Here is a 19,383-nt window from a genome sequence, read left to right as displayed (position 1 = left end):
ACCACTGTTGATATTTGATACATTTTGTCACTGATTTTTTTTTTTAAACTTTTTTTCACTGTTTATTTTTGAGGGGGGGGGGGCAGGCAGAGCATAAGTGGGGAGGGGCAGAGAGAAAGGGAGACAGAATCTGAAGTAGGCTCCAGGCTCTGAGCTGTCAGCACAGAGCCTGATGCAGGGCTCGAATCCACAAACCACAAGATCATGACCTGAGTCGAGGCTGGATACTTAGCTGACTGAGCCACCAGACATCCCCATTTTCTCACTAATTTTTTACATGCAAAGATTGTATGGTTTTGATAGGGTTTATTTATACTTTTCTAATAATTACCGTATATATAATGATAGCGTTTTCTACTTAGTATTATAGCATAATTTTTTTGTTAATATACCTTAGGAGTTGTTAATATACCTTAGTCTATTTTAATGACTTTATAATATTCCATTGTATGTCAGGTACCCCTCTTGTTGAATGTCTGATTTTTGATATTTTCATCAGTATGAATAATGCCGTGATGAGCAACTCTATGCATAAAACATATTCTTTCTGTTTTGGAGATGATCAGAGAATATGAACATTTTAAAATTTGTTGATACAAATGCCAGATTATTTTCCAAAAGGGTTATGCTAATTTACATTTGCATGGTATTAGGAATCCTAATACTATCTCAGTTTCACAAAGATGAATCATATTAGACCCTCTGGCTTGTTTTATTGTCAGTTTTTACTACCCAAATCTAAATCATTGCTAATAACTCTGCCCAGTTGCTGTCTCTTCCCTCTACTGGTGGACAGCTGGAAAAGTGGGAAAATGGGCAGGTCCGTGGCCTAACCAACCTGTTCTCTGTCTTGCTGACACAGGCACCCCACTACTGGGGAGGAAGAGTAATGAGCTAGAACATAAGCTCTTTATGGAGTCAAAAGTGAGGAGCAACTTAATCCCCCCCATAGTCTTGACCACGTGCTGGTGTGTGGTTTATTAGGGGTATTTTAGATTCTCTGATTTGAACATTTCTTGTCAAGAAGAGGTAATACTTTGTGAATTTCTAGCACTTTTATTAGTGTATATGTTCTCTAAATTGGGAAAACTTTTGTTTTGCATTATTTTATTTTTAATCTGGCATAAATTTTTCATGACACTATTTTTGGAATGTATTGATTTTTAAAGATCTTTTCCACAGCTTGCCTTATATTTTATAAGAGCTGAAACATATGGCAGATTTTCTGTGTGCTAGTAGGCATGTCATCTTAATTAATCGTTACAAAAAGTCTTTGAGTTGAACTTTTATCTCCATTTATAGATGAAGAAACTGAGGCATGGAGTGGTTAACTTATTTGCTCCTGGTTATACAGTTAGTAACTAAAAGAACTGGGATTTAAACTGTCAGCTTGGAATCAGAATCTAAAAATCCTTAGTCACTGTACTATATTGCCTTTAAATAACCTAATTCTTTCCCCCCCAGTATTATTGAGGTATGATTGACAACTAAAACTCATGTATATTTAAGGTGTACAACTGATATAATTTAATTCATAACTTGTAATGAAGCACTGAATATATTTTATAATTTCTATAATTTGACTACGAAGTGTATCTTTGAAAGTACATATCATCATTCTATTTGGCATTATGTATGTTTGGGATACACTATCCATGATGTTACTGTGACTGTCCTCCGTGATTTCGGCAGAAGGCTAAAGAGCGTTCTGGTTTTAAAGTCAGAGCTATTCCCCGTGGTGTGTGTGATTTATTCACATAATGAGTCTTAGTAAAATCTGGTTTACAAGTAATCTTGCGATACTTATTTTGTCACCAGATTGTCTTCTTGGTGTCTAAAACAGAAAGAGTTGGTTATTGAAAGTAAATTTATGCTAGCAATTTTTAGTTCTGCATCCTAACTGGTGGACTGACTGCTTGTAGAAACCTCAAGGCACGTATAAGATGTCACTGTCTGAAATTAGCTTTTTGCTAAAACTAAACTTCAAAATAGCATTTAATTTGTTTAGCTAGGTGATGGTAGATCACATATGCCTTTTCCCGAGCAGAGGAAAACAGCGATGGGTCTAAATTGTAAAGTACATCTGTAGGTTGTCTGTCATCCTCTTTGGAGAAGTCACATTTGAGGAGGACAGAGCATCACTTCCCTCCTTTGATTCGTTCCTCTCTAGATGGGGTCCATACAAAGACACAGTGCCATTCTCTCGAGTTTGCTGTGCAAGAGCCCTGTTGTTCCCTGACCTTTGCTAGCATTCATCCTAGCAGTTTGTTGCTATATTGAGAAGATAATTACAATGTACATTTTTCCATTCTTTGATTTCATGTGGTTATGTGGGCCTCTCACAAACCCTTTCTATTTAAATGTCTGGCATACTTCACTCCAGAATTCCTCTGATTGTCCTCGTTTCTGCACTTTTCTCCCTCCAGACTGTGAGAGTACCTCGTTCTTTATTGTGTCCCCAGCATCTAGCAGAGTACATGCCACAGTCGGTCTGTCCTTTTCCCTGCATCTCACTATTTGACTCACTGAATCATTTTCATTACCAGGTACCATACAGAGAACAGAAATGTCACTTTGGGAGAGTATAAATTTGGACCACTTTTCATGAGGTTGTGCTACGAGTTGGATCTTGAGGAATCTGCATTGGAACTCATCAAAGACCAGGTTATTGTCTCCCGATTACTGTCCCTGTCAGTGTGATTTCCTTGTGCTGAGCCTCAGGTGTTTTTAGTGATGTTAGGGAAGGCATCTCTCTTACATTATTCCTGGCTTAGATTTTTCAGATCAAGGTTCCTAAGCTGAAGGAATGAGCTCTTACCTGTATTTTAAGGTTTCCTTGGAGTCCATTGCTATGAAGAGGCCTTGCTCTTTTCAGACAGAGGTGTAGGACAGGTGTGGAAGAGATGTATGGACAAATTATAAGGGGTCTACCTTCCTTTGGTTGTGACCTGGGACTAACCTCTCAGAGAAGCTTTTAGCGGGGGATTGTTTAAGACAGGCAGCCATTTTAAGATTGCCTTTCCTGTTACCCACCTGTTATTCTCCTTTCTTTATATTTTTTACTTCTTGTTGATGGCCACCTTGTATAGTGCTTTTCTGGTTTTCAGAATACCTTCACATCTTCTGATTTTCTTTTCTTAAATACAAAAATAATGATAATTATTTCTGTAATTATTTATTGAACATATACTGTGTCCTCAGCACTGTGCTTAAGCACTATACCTGCCTGATTTATTTCGCACAGACCGTGGTGAGGTGGATACTGTCATTCTATCCATTTTTTTTTTAATTTTTTTTTTTTTAACGTTTATTTATTTTTGAGACAGAGAGAGACAGAGCATGAATGGGGGAGGGGCAGAGAGAGAGAGGGAGACACAGAATCGGAAGCAGGCTCCAGGCTCTGAGCCATCAGCCCAGAGCCCCACACGGGGCTCGAACTCACGGACCGTGAGATTGTGACCTGAGCTGAAGTCGGAGGCTTAACTGACTGAGCCACCCAGGCGCCCCATCATTCTATCCATTTTACTGATGAGGAAACTGGCACTTACACACATGGTAAATTCATACATGGTCAGAAACATTTATTTTGGGGCCAGGGCTGGCCACCTGGGACCCTTTTGTATTTTTAGGAACCCTCTACTAAATTGTGTTTCTGTCTTGTACTCTTCGTATAAAGTGTTCTTTTTTTTTTTTAATGTTTATTTTTTGAGAGAGAGAGAGAGAGAGAGAGAGAGAGAACGAGCGGGGGAGGGGCAGAGAGAGAGGGAGACACAGAATCCGAAGCAGGCTCCAGGCTCCGAGCTGTAAGATCATGACCTGAGCCTAAGTCAGATACTTAACTGACTGAGCCACCCAGGCACCCTTAAAGTGTTCTTTCCATGGTAGAGCTGTGAACTCTTGACTTTCCCCTCTTTTAAGGACACACATTATTTAGAAAGAGGATCATACTGTATTAGTAACCAGAGAAAAGGGGGTTTTACAATAGTGAGGATTAGTTTGAACCTATATTTTTCCTAAAAGAAAAATATACATATTTATATTTTAGTATATAGCTATTAAAAATCTGCAAAAATCTACATGAAATCCCTACTGCTTATCTTTAGGGGGTAGAATTACAGGAAATTCTTACTTTTTACTTTATATGTTTTTGTATTGTTTGACTTCAGTAATCATGTATTGTAATTAAAGGAAAATGAAGGAAAATGAAAATTTCACTGTAATGACAGCCATGAGTCTAATGATGAAAAAGCAAAAAGAATATGCAACTTCAGTTGTTTTTTTGTTTTTTTTTGTTTTAAACTTAGACCCATGCATGAAATAATCATATACAACCAAGTTGCCTGGAGTAGCAGATTAAACTGAATTTGAGTCCAGTGACATTAAAGCCTAATCCTGTTTCCACTCTTATTGTGTCCCCTACCCTGAACCCTGTAGTGCTGCCCGTATCATAGCCACTGTCTGCATGTATCTATGGAGCCCTTGGACTGTGGCTAGTTGAAATTACATGGGCTGTAAGGGTAGAATGCGTGATGGATTTCACATGCTTGATATAAAAAAGAAGAAGTGCTTAATTTTTTTTGATTACATGTTGAAATTATATTTTGCATTTAGTGGCTTAGATAACATCATTAAAACTGACTTCCTGTATTTCTACTTTTTTTAATGAAGCTACTTGAAAATGTAGAACCACATATATGGCTCACACTGTGGACAGGGCTGCTCTGGGCCTTCCCATCATACTTAGAGGAGAACTCAGACCCCTGACCATGACTTAGAGGTCCCTTGTAGTGTCTCATCACCTGCCATCCCCCTTGCTCACTCCACTCTTGGGCTTTCTTATTCTAAGAACTGCCACACCCATGGTCTCAGACTAGAATGGTCTACACCCTCGTCATCAAGGCCCTCCTTTACTCCATTGAGGTCTCCTCAGAAAGTCTTCCCTGATGACCTTCTATCATCTACTCTATCCCTTTTTCCCGCTTCATTGCTCTTCGTAGCCCTTATTGATAACTTGAAATTACATTTTTACTTCTTCACTGGTTTTACTCGTTCATCGTCTCCCATGCCAGAATTTAAGCTCTACTAGATTATAAGCCCCACTAGAGTTAGGGCAGGGTTATGTGTCTTGTTTATTATTTCTTTATTTTCAGCCCCTAGAACAGGGTCTGCATAGTGGGCTTTCAAAATAAGAACAAACTAGAGCAAGGAGGCATTTAATGGCATATTTGAATAGCATGTGTTACATTATCGTGATATTAAAAATGTTGAGGAGGGGCGCCTGGGTGGCGCAGTCGGTTAAGCGTCCGACTTCAGCCAGGTCACGATCTCGCGGTCCGTGAGTTCGAGCCCCGCGTCAGGCTCTGGGCTGATGGCTCGGAGCCTGGAGCCTGTTTCCGATTCTGTGTCTCCCTCTCTCTCTGCCCCTCCCCCGTTCATGCTCTGTCTCTCTCTGTCCCAAAAATAAATTAAAAAAAAAAAAAAAAAAAAAAATGTTGAGGAAAAAATGTTGAGAACCACTCTTCTAGTGAATTATTTCAAAAAGTGAATATTATTCATTTGCCAAAAGAGCATCACAGCTTTGTAAGACTCTTCTTGCTTAGTCCTCATGCATACTTATACCTGCCTTTTCATATTTTTTTGACATTTATTCATTTTTGAGAGAGAGAGAAAAAGACAGAACATGAGCAGGGGAGGGGCAGAGAGAGGGAGACACAGAATCCAAAGCAGGCTCCAGGCTCTGAACTGTCAGCACAGAGCCCAATGCAGGGCTTGAACCAGTGAGATCATAACCTGAGCCAAAATCTGAACGCTTAACCAATTGAGCCACCCAGGTGCCCCTGGCCTTTTCATATTAATATACTGCCACCCACATTGCGGGACCCCCTTACCAAAGTTAATTGACTTGTTTCTTTTTTTGTAAGCACAGGAGAGCCATGTATAATGAAGATGTCCTTCACTGTATTTCTGAAACCCAGAGAGCTCTTGCCATACTGCTTGCCTCGTTTGTATGCCCAGCCAAAGACATGACAGTCGAAAGAGTGGGCAGCATTTGAATTTTTTTGAAAAATAAATCCTGGTATATCAGAGATTTATTAGAGAATTCAGGGGACCAAATGAATAAAGTATATGCAAAAATAAGTCCTGGATAGAGAAGATAGAATTATAAAAATATATCCTCAATAGTTAAAAACTTTTAACCAAACTGTTTGTTTTTTTATTAGCATTTACGAGGTTTCTTCTCAGACACCACGTCGTTCAATATTTTGATGGATATGTTATTTATGAAAGGCAAATATACAAGTGAGTATTAGAATTTGTTGAAAAATTCTGTCTTTGGTAGTATAGCAGTTAGGAAAAACAATGGACCATGCAAAAGTGATCCTTATATTCTTAAATTTTTTTTTTTTAACGTTTATTTATTTTTGAGACAGAGAGAGACAGAGCATGAACAGGGGAGGGTCAGAGAGAGGGAGACACAGAATCTGAAACAGGCTCCAGGCTCTGAGCTGTCAGCACAGAGCCCGACTCAGAGCTTGAACTCACTGACCACGAGATCATGACTTGAGCCGAAGTCGGCTGCTTAACCGACTGAGCCACCCAGGCGCCCCTATGATCCTTATATTCTTGATGAATGACTGAACTCTGGAGACTTCATTCTTTTAAGTTTGAAAACAACATTATTGCATCTCACGTCATACCTTAAACTAAACACCCTGATTTTACTTATGCTAAAAGTATAAGTAGGTTTAAAATATTAGTTCTTACTGTATCGTTTGATAATTTCTTTGAAATTTAGTTAATTGATAAATGACTTTGACAGGTAGCTTTGACTTGCTTCTGGAATATACTTTTCAGTAGATGGTGCTAAACAGATTAGAATGCTGGGAATCAATAGTAGACAACTCTGAACTCACCTGAATGCATTTAACACTGTCCGCCCACTTCTCATTTTTGGTAGGTGCGCTGGAAGTGCTGATAGAGATGAAAAACCAAGATGTGAAATTCAACAAAGAAACCTATGTCCTTGCTTTTGCAATTTGCTACAAACTGGTAAAACTGTCTTCTCTTAACTTTTAGAGCACTGTGGGTAGTGTTTGAGAGAGGATTTTTTTTTTTCTACAAAGAATAATTTAGTTTCTCTGAAGTCTTTTTTTCCATCTGGTGCAGATATTTCAATTTTAAATGTGTTCATTTTTAGAAAACTCAAGTTAGCCACGTCAGTTTTATCATGGAGAAAGCAATTTTATCATCTTTCACTCTTCTTTGGCAATTCTGTGGATAGGGAGAACAAGGAACAGTGTGCTGGCTGGGTTCAAGGTCTGCGAAGTATCCCCTTGCTATCAGTCTCATGCTGAACTCGTTGAGACAAGACCTCTCTGTAGTTCTCTCCCATGGAAATCTGACCATCCTTCTTTGGTGAACTCAAGGGCTACTTTAATTTCATCTGAATATTTTCTGTGATTCAGAGTTGGAAGTAATATCCTTTAATTGTGCTCTATTTATATCACCTATGTGACATTTATCACTGCTTGATGTTATTCTAAGTAGATGTATGTTTCATCCTCCCCACTAGAGGATAAGTTTGAGGCATTTTTTGTACCAGCATCTAACAGTGCCTGGTGTACAGTTGATCTTTAATTAAGTGTATGTGACACTAAGATAAACTCCTTCAAGACAGAAAACGTGACTTAGAAGTCCATGTCATTACTATATCAAGACTGTTTTTTTACATACAGAAACTATTTCTTCTTCACTGAGTGAATGAATCAGTGAATACATGACAGCTGATATAGTGCAGTGACCAAGGTTGCATGCTTTACTATAGACATTTGTGTTATTTAAACTTTGGAAACTTAACAAAACCTTTTTATGAGGAAAAAGAAGGAACCAGGTAAGGTGGAAGAGCATGGTCCATGAAAACGTTTCCCTAAAAAGGGTAGCAATAATTTTCCAAAATAAGAGAGGCAGTAAGTAGGGTGATAGTGGAAAGAAAAATCTTCTGGGAAATTGAGAAACATATAGTCTCAACTTTAGCATTCACTGGCTTTGAAGTGGTCATGTAATTCATTTGTGAAATGAAAGGGTTGATTTCAAGAGCCCCAAGCTTTTACTATAAAAGGCCAGATAGTAAACGCTTTAGGCTTTAGAGGCCATGTACAGTCTCTACCATATATGGTCTTTGTCACATATTCTATCTTTGTTTTTGTTTTTACAAACCTTAAAAATTTTGAAAACCATTTTTAGCCATAAGCTTGACTTGGCCAAGGTTCTTAGTTTGCTCCTTGCTGGATTATTAGGTGATCCTTTACAATCATATCATTTTCTTATTTTATGAAACAATGCCAAACACACAACACCTGAGCATCAGTTTATTCAGCTCTGTGTTACTGAGCTTTCTGACCTTTTTAGAGATGCCTTCCTGAGTGTGTGCTAAAGTGGAGAGAATTTAATTCTGCTCCTTAGGAAGGCCGGAGGACTTTTCTCCCCTGTACTGTGTCTGAAAATAACTTGTTTCACTCATTGAAGATGAGAGTAGAAAAATTGAACCAGTCAGCCATTATAGATTCCCAGCCAGTTCTGGAAACTGTCCTCGCTCATCGAATTCAGGTTTTACTTTGGGTTTTGAGTTGTGGATCACGTCATGACAGAAATACATAGATAGAAAGCTAATGCTGTTCTCACAAACCTAATCCACCTACAGCATATACAAAGGAAGACAATTCAGTTTTACTGCTGCTGTCTGCTTGTTTGTGTGTCATTTAGTTCTTGGATTTTTTTCAAGGTTTGTCTTTTCATGGGATTCTATCATGATTTCCATTCATATAAGTGTTCACGTTTTTAAGTATTTAACTTACATGGATATTTTCAGATTGGAAATCCCCTCAGGAAAACTTTTTAGTGTTGCTGGGCTTTACTCTGTTATTTCACAGAGTAACAGACTGAGTTTTTACAGTTTTAACCTTGTGGTACTTGTATCTAGAAACCAGTCTGCCCAGATACAAAGAGACTTGTACACTCGGTGGTAAAAAGGCCCCAATTCAGAAAATTGACCAAAAGCTTTACAAATGAAGTTAATTTAGATTTGAACTGCTAATATATAGATAAGTTGGTCTTTTTGCAAGTAGCCTATATATGGGGCTTAATCTATGAAATGGGTTGAAATAGGCTCTGGGAAATTCTTTTAGAAGGAAATCTGAAATACTGAGCACTATCAATCATTTTGTTAAACTTAAAGGTACATGACATTTATTTACTGAGCAATCCTGTCTCCTGCCAGAATAGCCCTGAATCTTTGAAAATCTGTACTACATTAAGAGAAGAAGCCCTAATCAAAGGAGAAGTCCTCTCCAGGAGAGCATCCTGTTTTGCTGTGGCACTAGCTCTGAATCAGGTAATAAGGCTTCAGGGTGTACATAAGTGAATTGGGAGTGGGAAGACTTGACTACTTGCATTTGTTCTTTTATTTATTTTTTTCCTTCTGACTGTATCCTAAAGAAAAAGTTCCCATAAAGAGACCAGTGCCTTTGGTGCCATGGCAACCTACATCTACACCTGTGCCTCCAAAGGATGTTTTTGTTTACAGTTGAGGACCTAACATGCATTGCTGTTTAGAAGGGGCTGGCCAAGATTTCTGTGGAGACTCAAGTGAGGGAAGCTCTACTCTGAGAGAAATTTGTCAAGTAATTCAAATGAAAATTTTAAATGATTGTTTTACCATGTAACGTTTCAGAACAGTTTAACTTAATGCTCTCCAAAGTGGAATTTACTTGAGGTGAATGAGGAATCCTGGGTCAGTTTGCTGTTTAAGTGGAGTCATCGTATATTTCTTAGTTAGACTCAAATACTCTATTTGGAAGAGGTTTTAGTGATCTTTTAGCCTTTCCATGTCTCAGGACAAATGAAGGCAACTGAGGTCAGAGAGAGGAGAGGTCTTTCCTGCCATCACATAGCAGTGAAGGACAATTAGAGCTGGAACCCTGGAATAATCTCATGGTTCGTGAGTTTGAACCCTGCATCAGGCTCTCTGCTGTCAGCCTGTCAGCACAGAGCCCAGTTCAGATTCTCTGTCCCTCTATCTCTGCCCCTGCCCCGCTTGTACTCTCCCAAAAATAAATAAATATTTTTTTAAAAAATTTAAAAAGTTATGCCATTTGGTGCTTAGATACATAGTTATGCTCTATCATTGACGTATATATCATTGTGAATCTGTCACTGTCGCATTACAAAGTGCCTCTTTTGGTTTTGTTGAGAATGCTTCTTTTTGGGATTTTACCTTGTCTAATGTTAATATCTCTCCCACCCCATCCCAGTTTTTTGTTTTGTTTTTTTTTAAGTTTTTATTTTTGAGAGACACAGTGTAAACATGGACAGGCAAAGAGAGAGGGAGACACAGAATCTGAAGCAGGCCCCAGATTCTGAGCTGTCAGCACAGAGCCCGATGTGGGGCTCAAACTCATGAACCATGAGATCATAACATGAGCTGAAGTTGGACGCTTAACCAAGCGTAATTGAGCCACCCAGGTGCCCCCCACCCCCCACCCCTGCAACCCCAGTTTTTGTTTGCCTCTTTGGTTTAATTAGGTTTGCGTTCGCCTCCCACACTTTTTCCTATCCTTTTATTTGCCATCTTTTCTGAATTGTTTTGTGTGTATCTCTTGTACACTGCATAGATTTGAACATTGTCTTACGATATGCTGCTAGCCTTTTAATGTCCTCCATCTAGATAGACGTGGTGTATTTAATCTTAGGTTTCAGTTATGTTTTGTTTTTGTTTTTGTTTTCAACTTTTAAAATTGCTTCTAGCATGTGGTGGTTTTCTTTTTTTTTTTTTTGGTTTGTATTTTTGGATTAGTGGTTACTTTAAAACCATAAATTGATTTAATCTTCTTAGTATTCTAATGAATTTGACAGTACCTATTAGTTCCCTACTGTGAGTAATGCTGAAATTAGTATATTTCCTCTTTTTTCTCGTTTTCCTCCTCTCCACCACCCAATTTTGGTTGATATGTTACTTTTCATAGTACTCATTTTTCTCTTAAGTATGCTTATTTGTCAGCTTTAAATGCTATTTTTCTGACCACACATAATAAAGACAAGGCAACTAAGCATACTTTCTCTTATATATAGTCTTTCTCCCGTTGTCTTCATTATCCAACTACATAACACTTTGTGCTTCATTCTGTAACCGTATTCCCCACATTTTAGTCCTGTATGTATTTAAATATGTATTCTTACATATACTTGAACATATTCATATATTTTAAAATATTCATTTACTATTGGTTTTCCAGTCATCCCTTTGTTGATTGAAAGGCAGCTCTTCTTTTTCCTCATGGTGTCTTTATATAGATCATGTGCTGGTTCATTTTTGAGTACTCATTGATAGACAAGTTTCTTAAACCAGCCATTTACAGAAAATCCAGGTCAGAGAGAAAGCAGAGCCATGTTGTCATGTTCTAGACTAGTAGGAATTTTTTTTTATGTTTGAGTTTTGTCTACAAAAATGCCTAGGCCTTATTTCTCCTTGGCTACTGGGAATAGACATGGAGGCAGTTTTCAGTGAAGAATCTCATTCTCTGCCCCTGTCGTAGTGACAGACTCTTTCCTGTGAGTATGGCTTATCTATGTAAGTTTTTGGTTAGCCTCACTTTTGCCACAAAAAGGATCCAGAGGAATTCTCCTTAGTAGCCCTAAATTCCATTGCCATTGTTGTAAACAGGAATTCAGATTTTGTACTTCAGATCGTGGCCCTCACCTTTGAGAACTACTTTGTGGGCTCCTAAGATAGGCAGCATTGTTCTCTGCTCACTGCTTTATCTAGAACTCACCCTGTTCTCTGTCTTCCATGTTGTTGGCAGTACTTCCATCTCTTGTGAGCTTTAAGGTTTCTGCTCTTCTAATTATGTCAGGCGTAGAGTTCGCATTTCTACTTCTCAATCTTGATTTCTTTTTCTTTTCTTCAAAACTTGTCCAGTGGGAGAAGAAGAAATGCCAACTGTATGCCCCCATCTTAAAAACTAGAACTCAGAGGCACCTAGGTGGCTCAGTTGGTTAAGTGTCTGACTCTTGATTTCAGCTCAGGTCATGATCTCACAGTTCGTGGGTTTGAACCTCTGTCACTGCAGAGCCCACTTGGGATTCTCTCTCTGCCTCTGCCTTGCTCATGCGCTGTCTCTCTCTCTCTCAAAATAAATAAATAAGCATTTTAAAAAAACGAACTCAGTTTATTAAAATGTTTGGTAATTTTCTAGATTTGGAGTGCATAGGTCACAGGATGAAAGACACCATAAGGAGTATAGTCGATAGCCTTGTAATAGCGTTGTATGGTGACAGATGACAGCTACACTTGTGGAGAGCACAATTTATTGTATAGACTTGTTGAGTCACTATGTTGTACACCTAAAACTAATGTAACACTGTGTGTTGATTATACTTCAATAAAAATAAAGTATTTTGGAAACTATTTTTAAAATTTAGTAATATGCAAATGTAGGAAATATTTTGTAGAAAGTTCATTGTTTTTCCTGCATACATTTATTTATTTATTTATTTATTTATTTATTTATTTATTTAGAGAGCGTGTGAGCACATGAGTGGGGGAGGGGCAGAGAGAGGAATCCCAAGCAGGCTCTGCACTGTCAGCACAGAGCCCATCTCAGGGCTTGGATTCATGAACCATGAGATCATGACCTGAACAAGAGTCAGGTGCTTAACCAACTGAGCCACCCAGGCGCCCCAGAAAGGTCATTTTTGATTACCAAAAAAACTTTTTCTTTGTGGACTTCAAAACCCCTGGGGCACCATGAATAGGAATATCCTGCTGTCTTTAAAAAGTGTTTATGACAGCAGAGTAATGTTCATATGATTTGAAGTATAACTTGGTTTTCTTTCTTCTAGAACCAGGTGGCGAAAGCTATATCAATTTTTTCTCAAATCATGAAGCCAGAAAGCATTATCTGCACTAATTTAAATGTAAGTGACTTCTTTGTTTAAAGTAAGGCTTGAAAGGTAGTAAGATGATGTCTAGATTTTTTAAATCTGTGTATAAGGAATTTTGATCTCCTAAGATCTTGATTCAATTCAGTGATTTATTGAGCTCTGTGTTAAAGTTACATTATAGCCCCTCTAACAGGAGTCAATTGGCTGTGCTTCCAGGAGTTTATAAACGGGTGAGAAATGTAAATATGCTCAGATACAAGATGTAGCTAAATGCTGCAGGTATAACACATGACTACAGAAAGCTGTGGATACAGAGAGGAAGGAGATAGACTCTTAACTTTGTCTTGACTGAGACTTGAGAATAATCTTTGTGCTAATTGCATCCTGTTTATGGTACCTAACCCAGGGAGTTAGTATACCTATGGTGCATAAAATAGTGCTTGACATGGTAAGAACTCAACAAATGTTAGTTGTTTTCATTCTTGTGTTGCCAGCCTGCCATGACCCATCTGTCCCAGTGAGCAATGAGTCATCTACACCTTACTGGTGCAATTAAAAAGACAACGAGACTCTTGTCATTAAAGACCCCATACACCCCATTCAGCTAACCCCTGCTGAGGCCCTGCTTGTATGCTGAGTATACTTGTGTTATGGGGAGTTGAAAAGAAAGCCCGTAACTTTCAAGAACTTAGTCTCCTGAAACATCACAAGGTCAAGATGAGGAAAACATTGTCAAAAGAACAGAAATGTGTTAATGCCAGTGTGGTATGAACTAGGACAAAGGGTCACAGCCAGGGCAGTGTTGCAGCCTGGGGAGTGAAGTGCTGGCCAGTAGGAGCAAACTGAGCAGGTCTCAGTGAAAAGAGAATTGTTGAGCAGTGTCTGAAGGAGGACAGGACCATGAGATTGAAGGGATGAGGGTTAAAGGGCATTCTTTGTTAGGATATTAGTTTTGCTGAGGGTTCCCATTAAAAGAATATAAACTTTTTAAAATATTTTTTATTTATTTACTTATTTTGAGGGGGATGTGGTGCAGAGAGAGCAGGGAGAGACGGAGGGAATCCCACGCAGGCTCTGTGCTGTCAGCACAAAGTCCAACCACGAGTCATGAGATCATGACCTTAGCCGAAATCGAGAGTTGGATGCTAAACTGACTGAGCCACCCAGGCACCCCTGCAAACTTTTAATTGTAACCACTTCTTACTAGCCTTAAGTCCTTAGGCAACTTATTTAACCTCTATGGTCTCCATTTTCCTTTTATCTGAAACAGCAATAGTAATAGAATTATTACCATCCTGTCATTGTGAAAATTGAAAGAATAATGCATATAAAGTAGATAACACAGTACCTGGCATGTAATCAGTGTTCAGTGAATGCTTGCTAATACCAGAAACATTTGTTTGAAATGAAGTGTGTTATGTTACATAAAGAGGAATATTTATATTTAACAAATCCTAGAACCCAGTGAGTAGGAATTAGGCATAACCCCAAGGTTCCATGGTTTTCTGTTCTTCCATAGTGATTATCCTCAAATGTCACCCCCAGACCAGGGCCCAGATGACTTTCAAGAAAGGACTAGGGGTGGTTGGGTGGCTCAATGGGTTAGCGTCCAATTTTGGCTCAGGTCGGAATCTCATGGTTCGTAAGTTCAAGCCCCTCATTGGACTCTGTGCTGACAGCTCAGACCTGGAGCCTGCTTCAGATTCTGTGTCTCCCTGTCTCTCTGTCCCTCTCCCACTTGTTTTTTCTCTCTCTCTTAAAAATAAACATAAGAAAAAAAAGAGAGAGAGAAGGACTAGATGAGCCTTTCTGGTAAAGTTTGGAGAATAAGGTTGCCAAAAAATCTGAGATAAGAATACCTTATATTTGACCTCACATTGACTTTTCAAAGTCCTTTCGTGTGAGGGAAAGATGGCCAGGGAATGAGAAAGATGGATACAGTGATAATAGAGAAACTGACAAAAAGCATGGTTTTGGGAGGGAAGAGACTAAATACTAGGAAAATATCCAAAAAAAGATCTTGTAGTTTTTAAAGGGCAGGAACCTAGATCGGGGTGAATATCATAGCTGTTAGTTAAGAGCTCATCTATATAAGACCAGCAGTGGGTCTGGTAAGAACTGACAAATGCCACAAAAAAGTGAAGAGGACCAAGAAGTGAGTTTAATAAGACAGCAACGATGAGGCAGAGGAATCCCCAGAAAAAGACAGGGAAGAAAGAGCACCAGTGTATAGAAATCTAAGAGGACTGATAACCCTGCCCGTCACAGCCTGCTGCAGACAGCCCCTGTCCCAAGACTGGGTGCCTATGCAGAAACTGCAGGTCAGAGCAGATGGGTCAGCCTGAAAAGCTCACAGGCATGAGATCTGGGAGGTCAAGGTGGCAAAGGTCCAGAGTCCAGAAGTTCAGGTCATTTGAGCCAATAGTATCAGTAAGCCAAATGGGAGGAAGCCTACTCTTCCAGCAGGTGCTGTGTGTGTTGTGCCTTCTCTGCTGGCTACTGGGTTTTGATGACTCTAGGTATCCAAGTACATAATTGCTTCTGAGAGAGGGAATGGCCTGCAGATGAACTCCTTTCAGGATTGGACAGAAGTAGAATTGCTAGGATTCCAAGTGTTCATAGTATCAGGTAGGAAAGAGGAGTGTTGTGTGGATCATTGGTAGCTTTTCCTAGAGTTGAAATGAGCTTGGGAGGATCAGTAAGGATTGGTGATGAGAAATTGAAGAGATACAGATCAGCACAGTTTTCATTTAATTGAGCTAAGGTACCACGCTAGGTACTTAATACTCATTGGTTCGTTTTATACAATGTAGGAACAATATTTCCCCATATCACACATGTGGAAAATGGAGATTCAAAGGGTAAATAAATTACCCAAGTTCTTGAAGCTAATTATGTACAGAGTCAGGCTGTAACACAAACACATCTGTTTGATTACAGAGCTTAGGGTTTCCCCACCACTCCAGACCTGCAGAGATAAGGGTTCTATCTTTTTATTCAGGATTGGGATTAGCTGATCCTCCTGAATGATGAAAAGGAATAGGATTGGATGTCAAAAAGCCAAGTTGCTGGTAGTGCACATGCTCCATGTTCTTGTGTTAAGAGGCTTCATCTCTTGCACTCCTTGGCTGTCACATTTATTATGAGAATCTAGTGATAATTGTTTTTTTCATCTGAGAAAGTGCTTTGGTGGAAATAAAACATAGCCTGAGAGTGAAGCTGTCCACTCACAGTAGGAGGAGAAATCCAGAGCCCAGAGCATGGTGGGGAATGCGCCTACCAGCCAGGACAGCAGGACTAGCTTCTTTTCTCTGAGAGCTGGGAAAGAAGCGCAGCCGATAAACTTGGTGGAATGGGTATGTTTTGGGCAAACACTATATAAGGAACCTTGAACTCATCTTGAATATGAATTGTCCCTCCATGAACTGGGTCACAGAAGTATACATTGTTCAGACACTTAAAGACCATTTTATTGTTTATTGTTTAAAAGTGCTCACTCAGGAACTTCTTCCAAATGTCCAACCCAGTTTCTTATATTTCAGGGTAAACCTGTTTTGGCTTCCTTAGGGATATTGAAAAAAGATGGTTGCCATTCTCAGGTTTAATAATCTTTCAGATTCAGATCTCTGTTATTAGAGCAGGCTTTTAAAAACTGATTTAATGGGCCCTAGCTTCTCTAAGGCTGAGTCATCTACTTGGAATCCCTAAGGGCAATTTGTTAATTATTAAGAAATGGAAACCTGACAAATAGGCTGCGGTAGAAAGTCAGTTCAGTCAGTATTAGCAGAAATAAATGAAGTTGTTTTTTTTTTTTCTGATCTACTTTAGAAATTAATGTCTTCTACTAAAATCTTTTCCAGCTGCCAGTTGGAATTTGAACTTACCTAATTTTTCCCCCTCAACTTAATTTTCTTTTCATCAAAATTGCTCTTGCTGCCAATATGACCCAGAGGGCCTGATTTTCCATTTTCCCAGCTAATACTTGCTACATACTGAATTGATTTCGCAGATGATCTCATGGAGGCACATGCATGTTGGCTCTGCTGTCTGAATTCAAACTCATCAATTTCAAAAGAACTGTAGCCCCCTCTTTAGCAATGTTAATCAATATCAGAAGATTAATCTCCACTTCTAAATAATGTTTGAAAGAGCTGAGACCAACATGGGATAGCTTTCCACTGATGCTATTTGAATTCCAATCATGTCTCTAGAAATAAGGCATGTCTCCAAGTGGATACCCATTTTGGAATTCAATTACCTTGCAGGGGAATTGACAATTGGTTAGTTTTGCTACTTTTACCATTATTTGTTAACACAGAAAAATGTTTTTTTTTTAATATTTATTTATTTTTGAGAAAGAGCATGTGCATGTGTGCTTATGTGAATGGGGAAGGGGCAGAGAGAGGAGAGAATTCCAAGCAGGCTCCATGCTGTCAGTGCAGAGTCCAGGGCGGGGCTTGATCCCACCAACCATGAGATCATGACCCAAGCTGAAATCAAGAGTCAGACGCTCAACTGACTGAGCCAGTCAGGTTCCCCAACACAGATAGATGTTTTTCGGTTTTTGGGTTTTTTTTTAAATGTTTGCTTATTTTTGAGACACAGGGAGACAGAGCACGAGTGGGGGAGGGGCAGAGAGAGAGGGAGACACAGAATCTGAAACAGGCTCCAGGCTCTGAGCTGTCAGCACACAGCCCGATGGGGGGCTCAAACCCACGAACCATGAGATCGTGACCTGAGCCGAAGTTGGATGCTTAACTGACTGAGCCACCCAGGCTCCCCCAGATAAATGTTTTAATGCCCCTTTCTGCAGTCACTAAGGTCCCCCTAAAGTTACAGTCCATGCTAGGAAGCCTCCTAGGCTGCATGGGGTAGGCAAGGAGATAAGACTTTCTCATAAATCCCTTAAGATTTTGGAACTTAAGAATTGCATTTTGGTTAAGAGCAATGTAGAGTTGAGGGGAAAAAAAGGAGTCTGTACAACTGAGAAGCTTTGTTTTTCTTCCATGTATAAAAACCATGTAGATGGTCAGTCTAGGTCTGGTGTGACATTTTATGATAACATCAGGGACCCAGCCTCTTTCTGTGTTTCCATACCACCATTGTAAGCATATGATTTTTATCTATTACGTCTTTTCCAGCGAGATAGAGGAAGAATGGAGGAGAAAGACACTGGACCCTTTTGAGGATGCTTTCCCAAATGTCTCACCCAGCCAGTTGTACTTACATGTTATTGGCCAGAACTGAATCCTGTAACCATACGTAGTAGTAGCAAAGAAACCTGAGAAATTTATAGTCTTAGAATTCTGTACATGACAGCATCAGTTGAAGTTAAGGAGTTCTGTTAATCAAAAGAGGAGGGGAGGACAGATATTGCTTAGAAAACTAGCAGTCTCTATTGCATTATGATATTCTACTTCAAATATAGCTAACTTAAAAGACAAAGACAAAATGCTAATTTCTGCATGTTCAGGGCTTCTGGTCCTTTATTTTGGTCAAAGGCACCCAATGACTTGTGAACATTTTTTGATGTTTCAGAAAACCAGAGGGGCAGGAGGTGTCCTTCTGTAGTTCTTGGAGTAGTTTTTCTTACCTAAATTCGCCCTATTCCTTGCTAATTTTCTTAGTCTTTGGTTTGAAATCTGTAAGATTGAAGCATTGTGCTGTACCTTGATCTAGTTTTCCTTAACTGTACCCTGAGGTTTCAGTTTGAGACCAATTCTAGCTTTAAATTCTCTCTTTGCCTTTTATCAGTAACTGCCTCATCTATATTGTCCTTCATCAGTCTATTTTGAGGTATTGAACTTTACTCTTGAAATCCCTTCTGAATCACAGAAAGTTGCTGGAGGCAGGGAGGGAAATTGGGAAGACTTAAGAAGAGTTGAAATCTTCCAGGAGCACATCATTAATAGATCCTAGCATGGAGCTCCAGGAGGTTTATCTGTGTAAATTGCTAGGGGACCTCTGTTCTCCTTCTCATTCCTTATTGGCGAAGGTCTACTAGGTGCAAGGCGCTAGAGACCTAACACCTAACAAGGTCAATTTCTCCTTGCCCTCAATAGGACAGACAATTGCCAAGCCAATCAGAATTGGTTATTATTAATGTAAGAGCTTGAAGTACTATTGAGAGTCAGAGACTTTACCCTACTTTTAAGTTAATGAGTAAACCTTCCATAGTTTCATGGATGCTGGTAGAGTTCACAAGGCACTGAGAGGTGAAGGACATTTCCTTAAATCAGAGCAACAGTAGTAGCCACAACATTAGCATTTTTGCATCAGTTTCTTGAACCCAGTTCCCACATGGCAACCCGAGGTCTTTATGCCTCTTACACATACAGGAGAACCCAGATCTCTCAAAATGGCAGTAAGCATGCCTGCCCTTTTCTCTACATGAGGCACCATGTCGGTCTTTCCAGGCTGTGGGTTCTATGAATATCCTTGAAA

General features: G+C 39.3%; 1 protein-coding gene and 1 long non-coding RNA gene across 11 annotated transcripts in view; one reads left to right on the top strand and one right to left on the bottom strand.

Moving 5' to 3' along the window:
• The window catches only part of PTCD2 (pentatricopeptide repeat domain 2), a 117,280-nt gene that overhangs the window by 6,464 nt on the left and 91,433 nt on the right, over positions 1-19,383 (top strand). For 9 of the 10 annotated variants that reach the window (XR_009261828.1, XR_009261832.1, XR_009261831.1 and 6 more), the window contains 5 exons: positions 2,547-2,664; positions 6,222-6,300; positions 6,959-7,050; positions 9,278-9,391; positions 12,898-12,972. Coding sequence is in view for 5 of the 10 variants with exons in the window: in XM_058730067.1 (XP_058586050.1) it covers positions 2,547-2,664; positions 6,222-6,300; positions 6,959-7,050; positions 9,278-9,391; positions 12,898-12,972 (478 nt within the window). In the remaining 5 variants the exon portion in view is untranslated. The remainder of the gene's footprint in view (positions 1-2,546; positions 2,665-6,221; positions 6,301-6,958; positions 7,051-9,277; positions 9,392-12,897; positions 12,973-19,383) is intronic. The other variant, XM_058730046.1, reaches the window with a different exon arrangement.
• The window catches only part of LOC131511952 (uncharacterized), a 33,904-nt gene continuing 17,570 nt past the window's right edge, over positions 3,050-19,383 (bottom strand). The window contains exons 3-5 of the long non-coding RNA XR_009261838.1: positions 18,167-18,280; positions 6,915-6,972; positions 3,050-3,136 (exon numbers count right to left, since the gene is read on the bottom strand). This is a non-coding gene — a long non-coding RNA (uncharacterized LOC131511952). The remainder of the gene's footprint in view (positions 3,137-6,914; positions 6,973-18,166; positions 18,281-19,383) is intronic.

This window comes from Neofelis nebulosa, chromosome 1 (genome assembly GCF_028018385.1).
Source record: "Neofelis nebulosa isolate mNeoNeb1 chromosome 1, mNeoNeb1.pri, whole genome shotgun sequence".
In the NCBI taxonomy this organism is placed as follows: Eukaryota; Metazoa; Chordata; class Mammalia; order Carnivora; family Felidae; genus Neofelis; species Neofelis nebulosa.
Note: the sequence above shows the minus strand (reverse complement) of the source record. Positions and strands in the feature narration are given on the sequence as shown.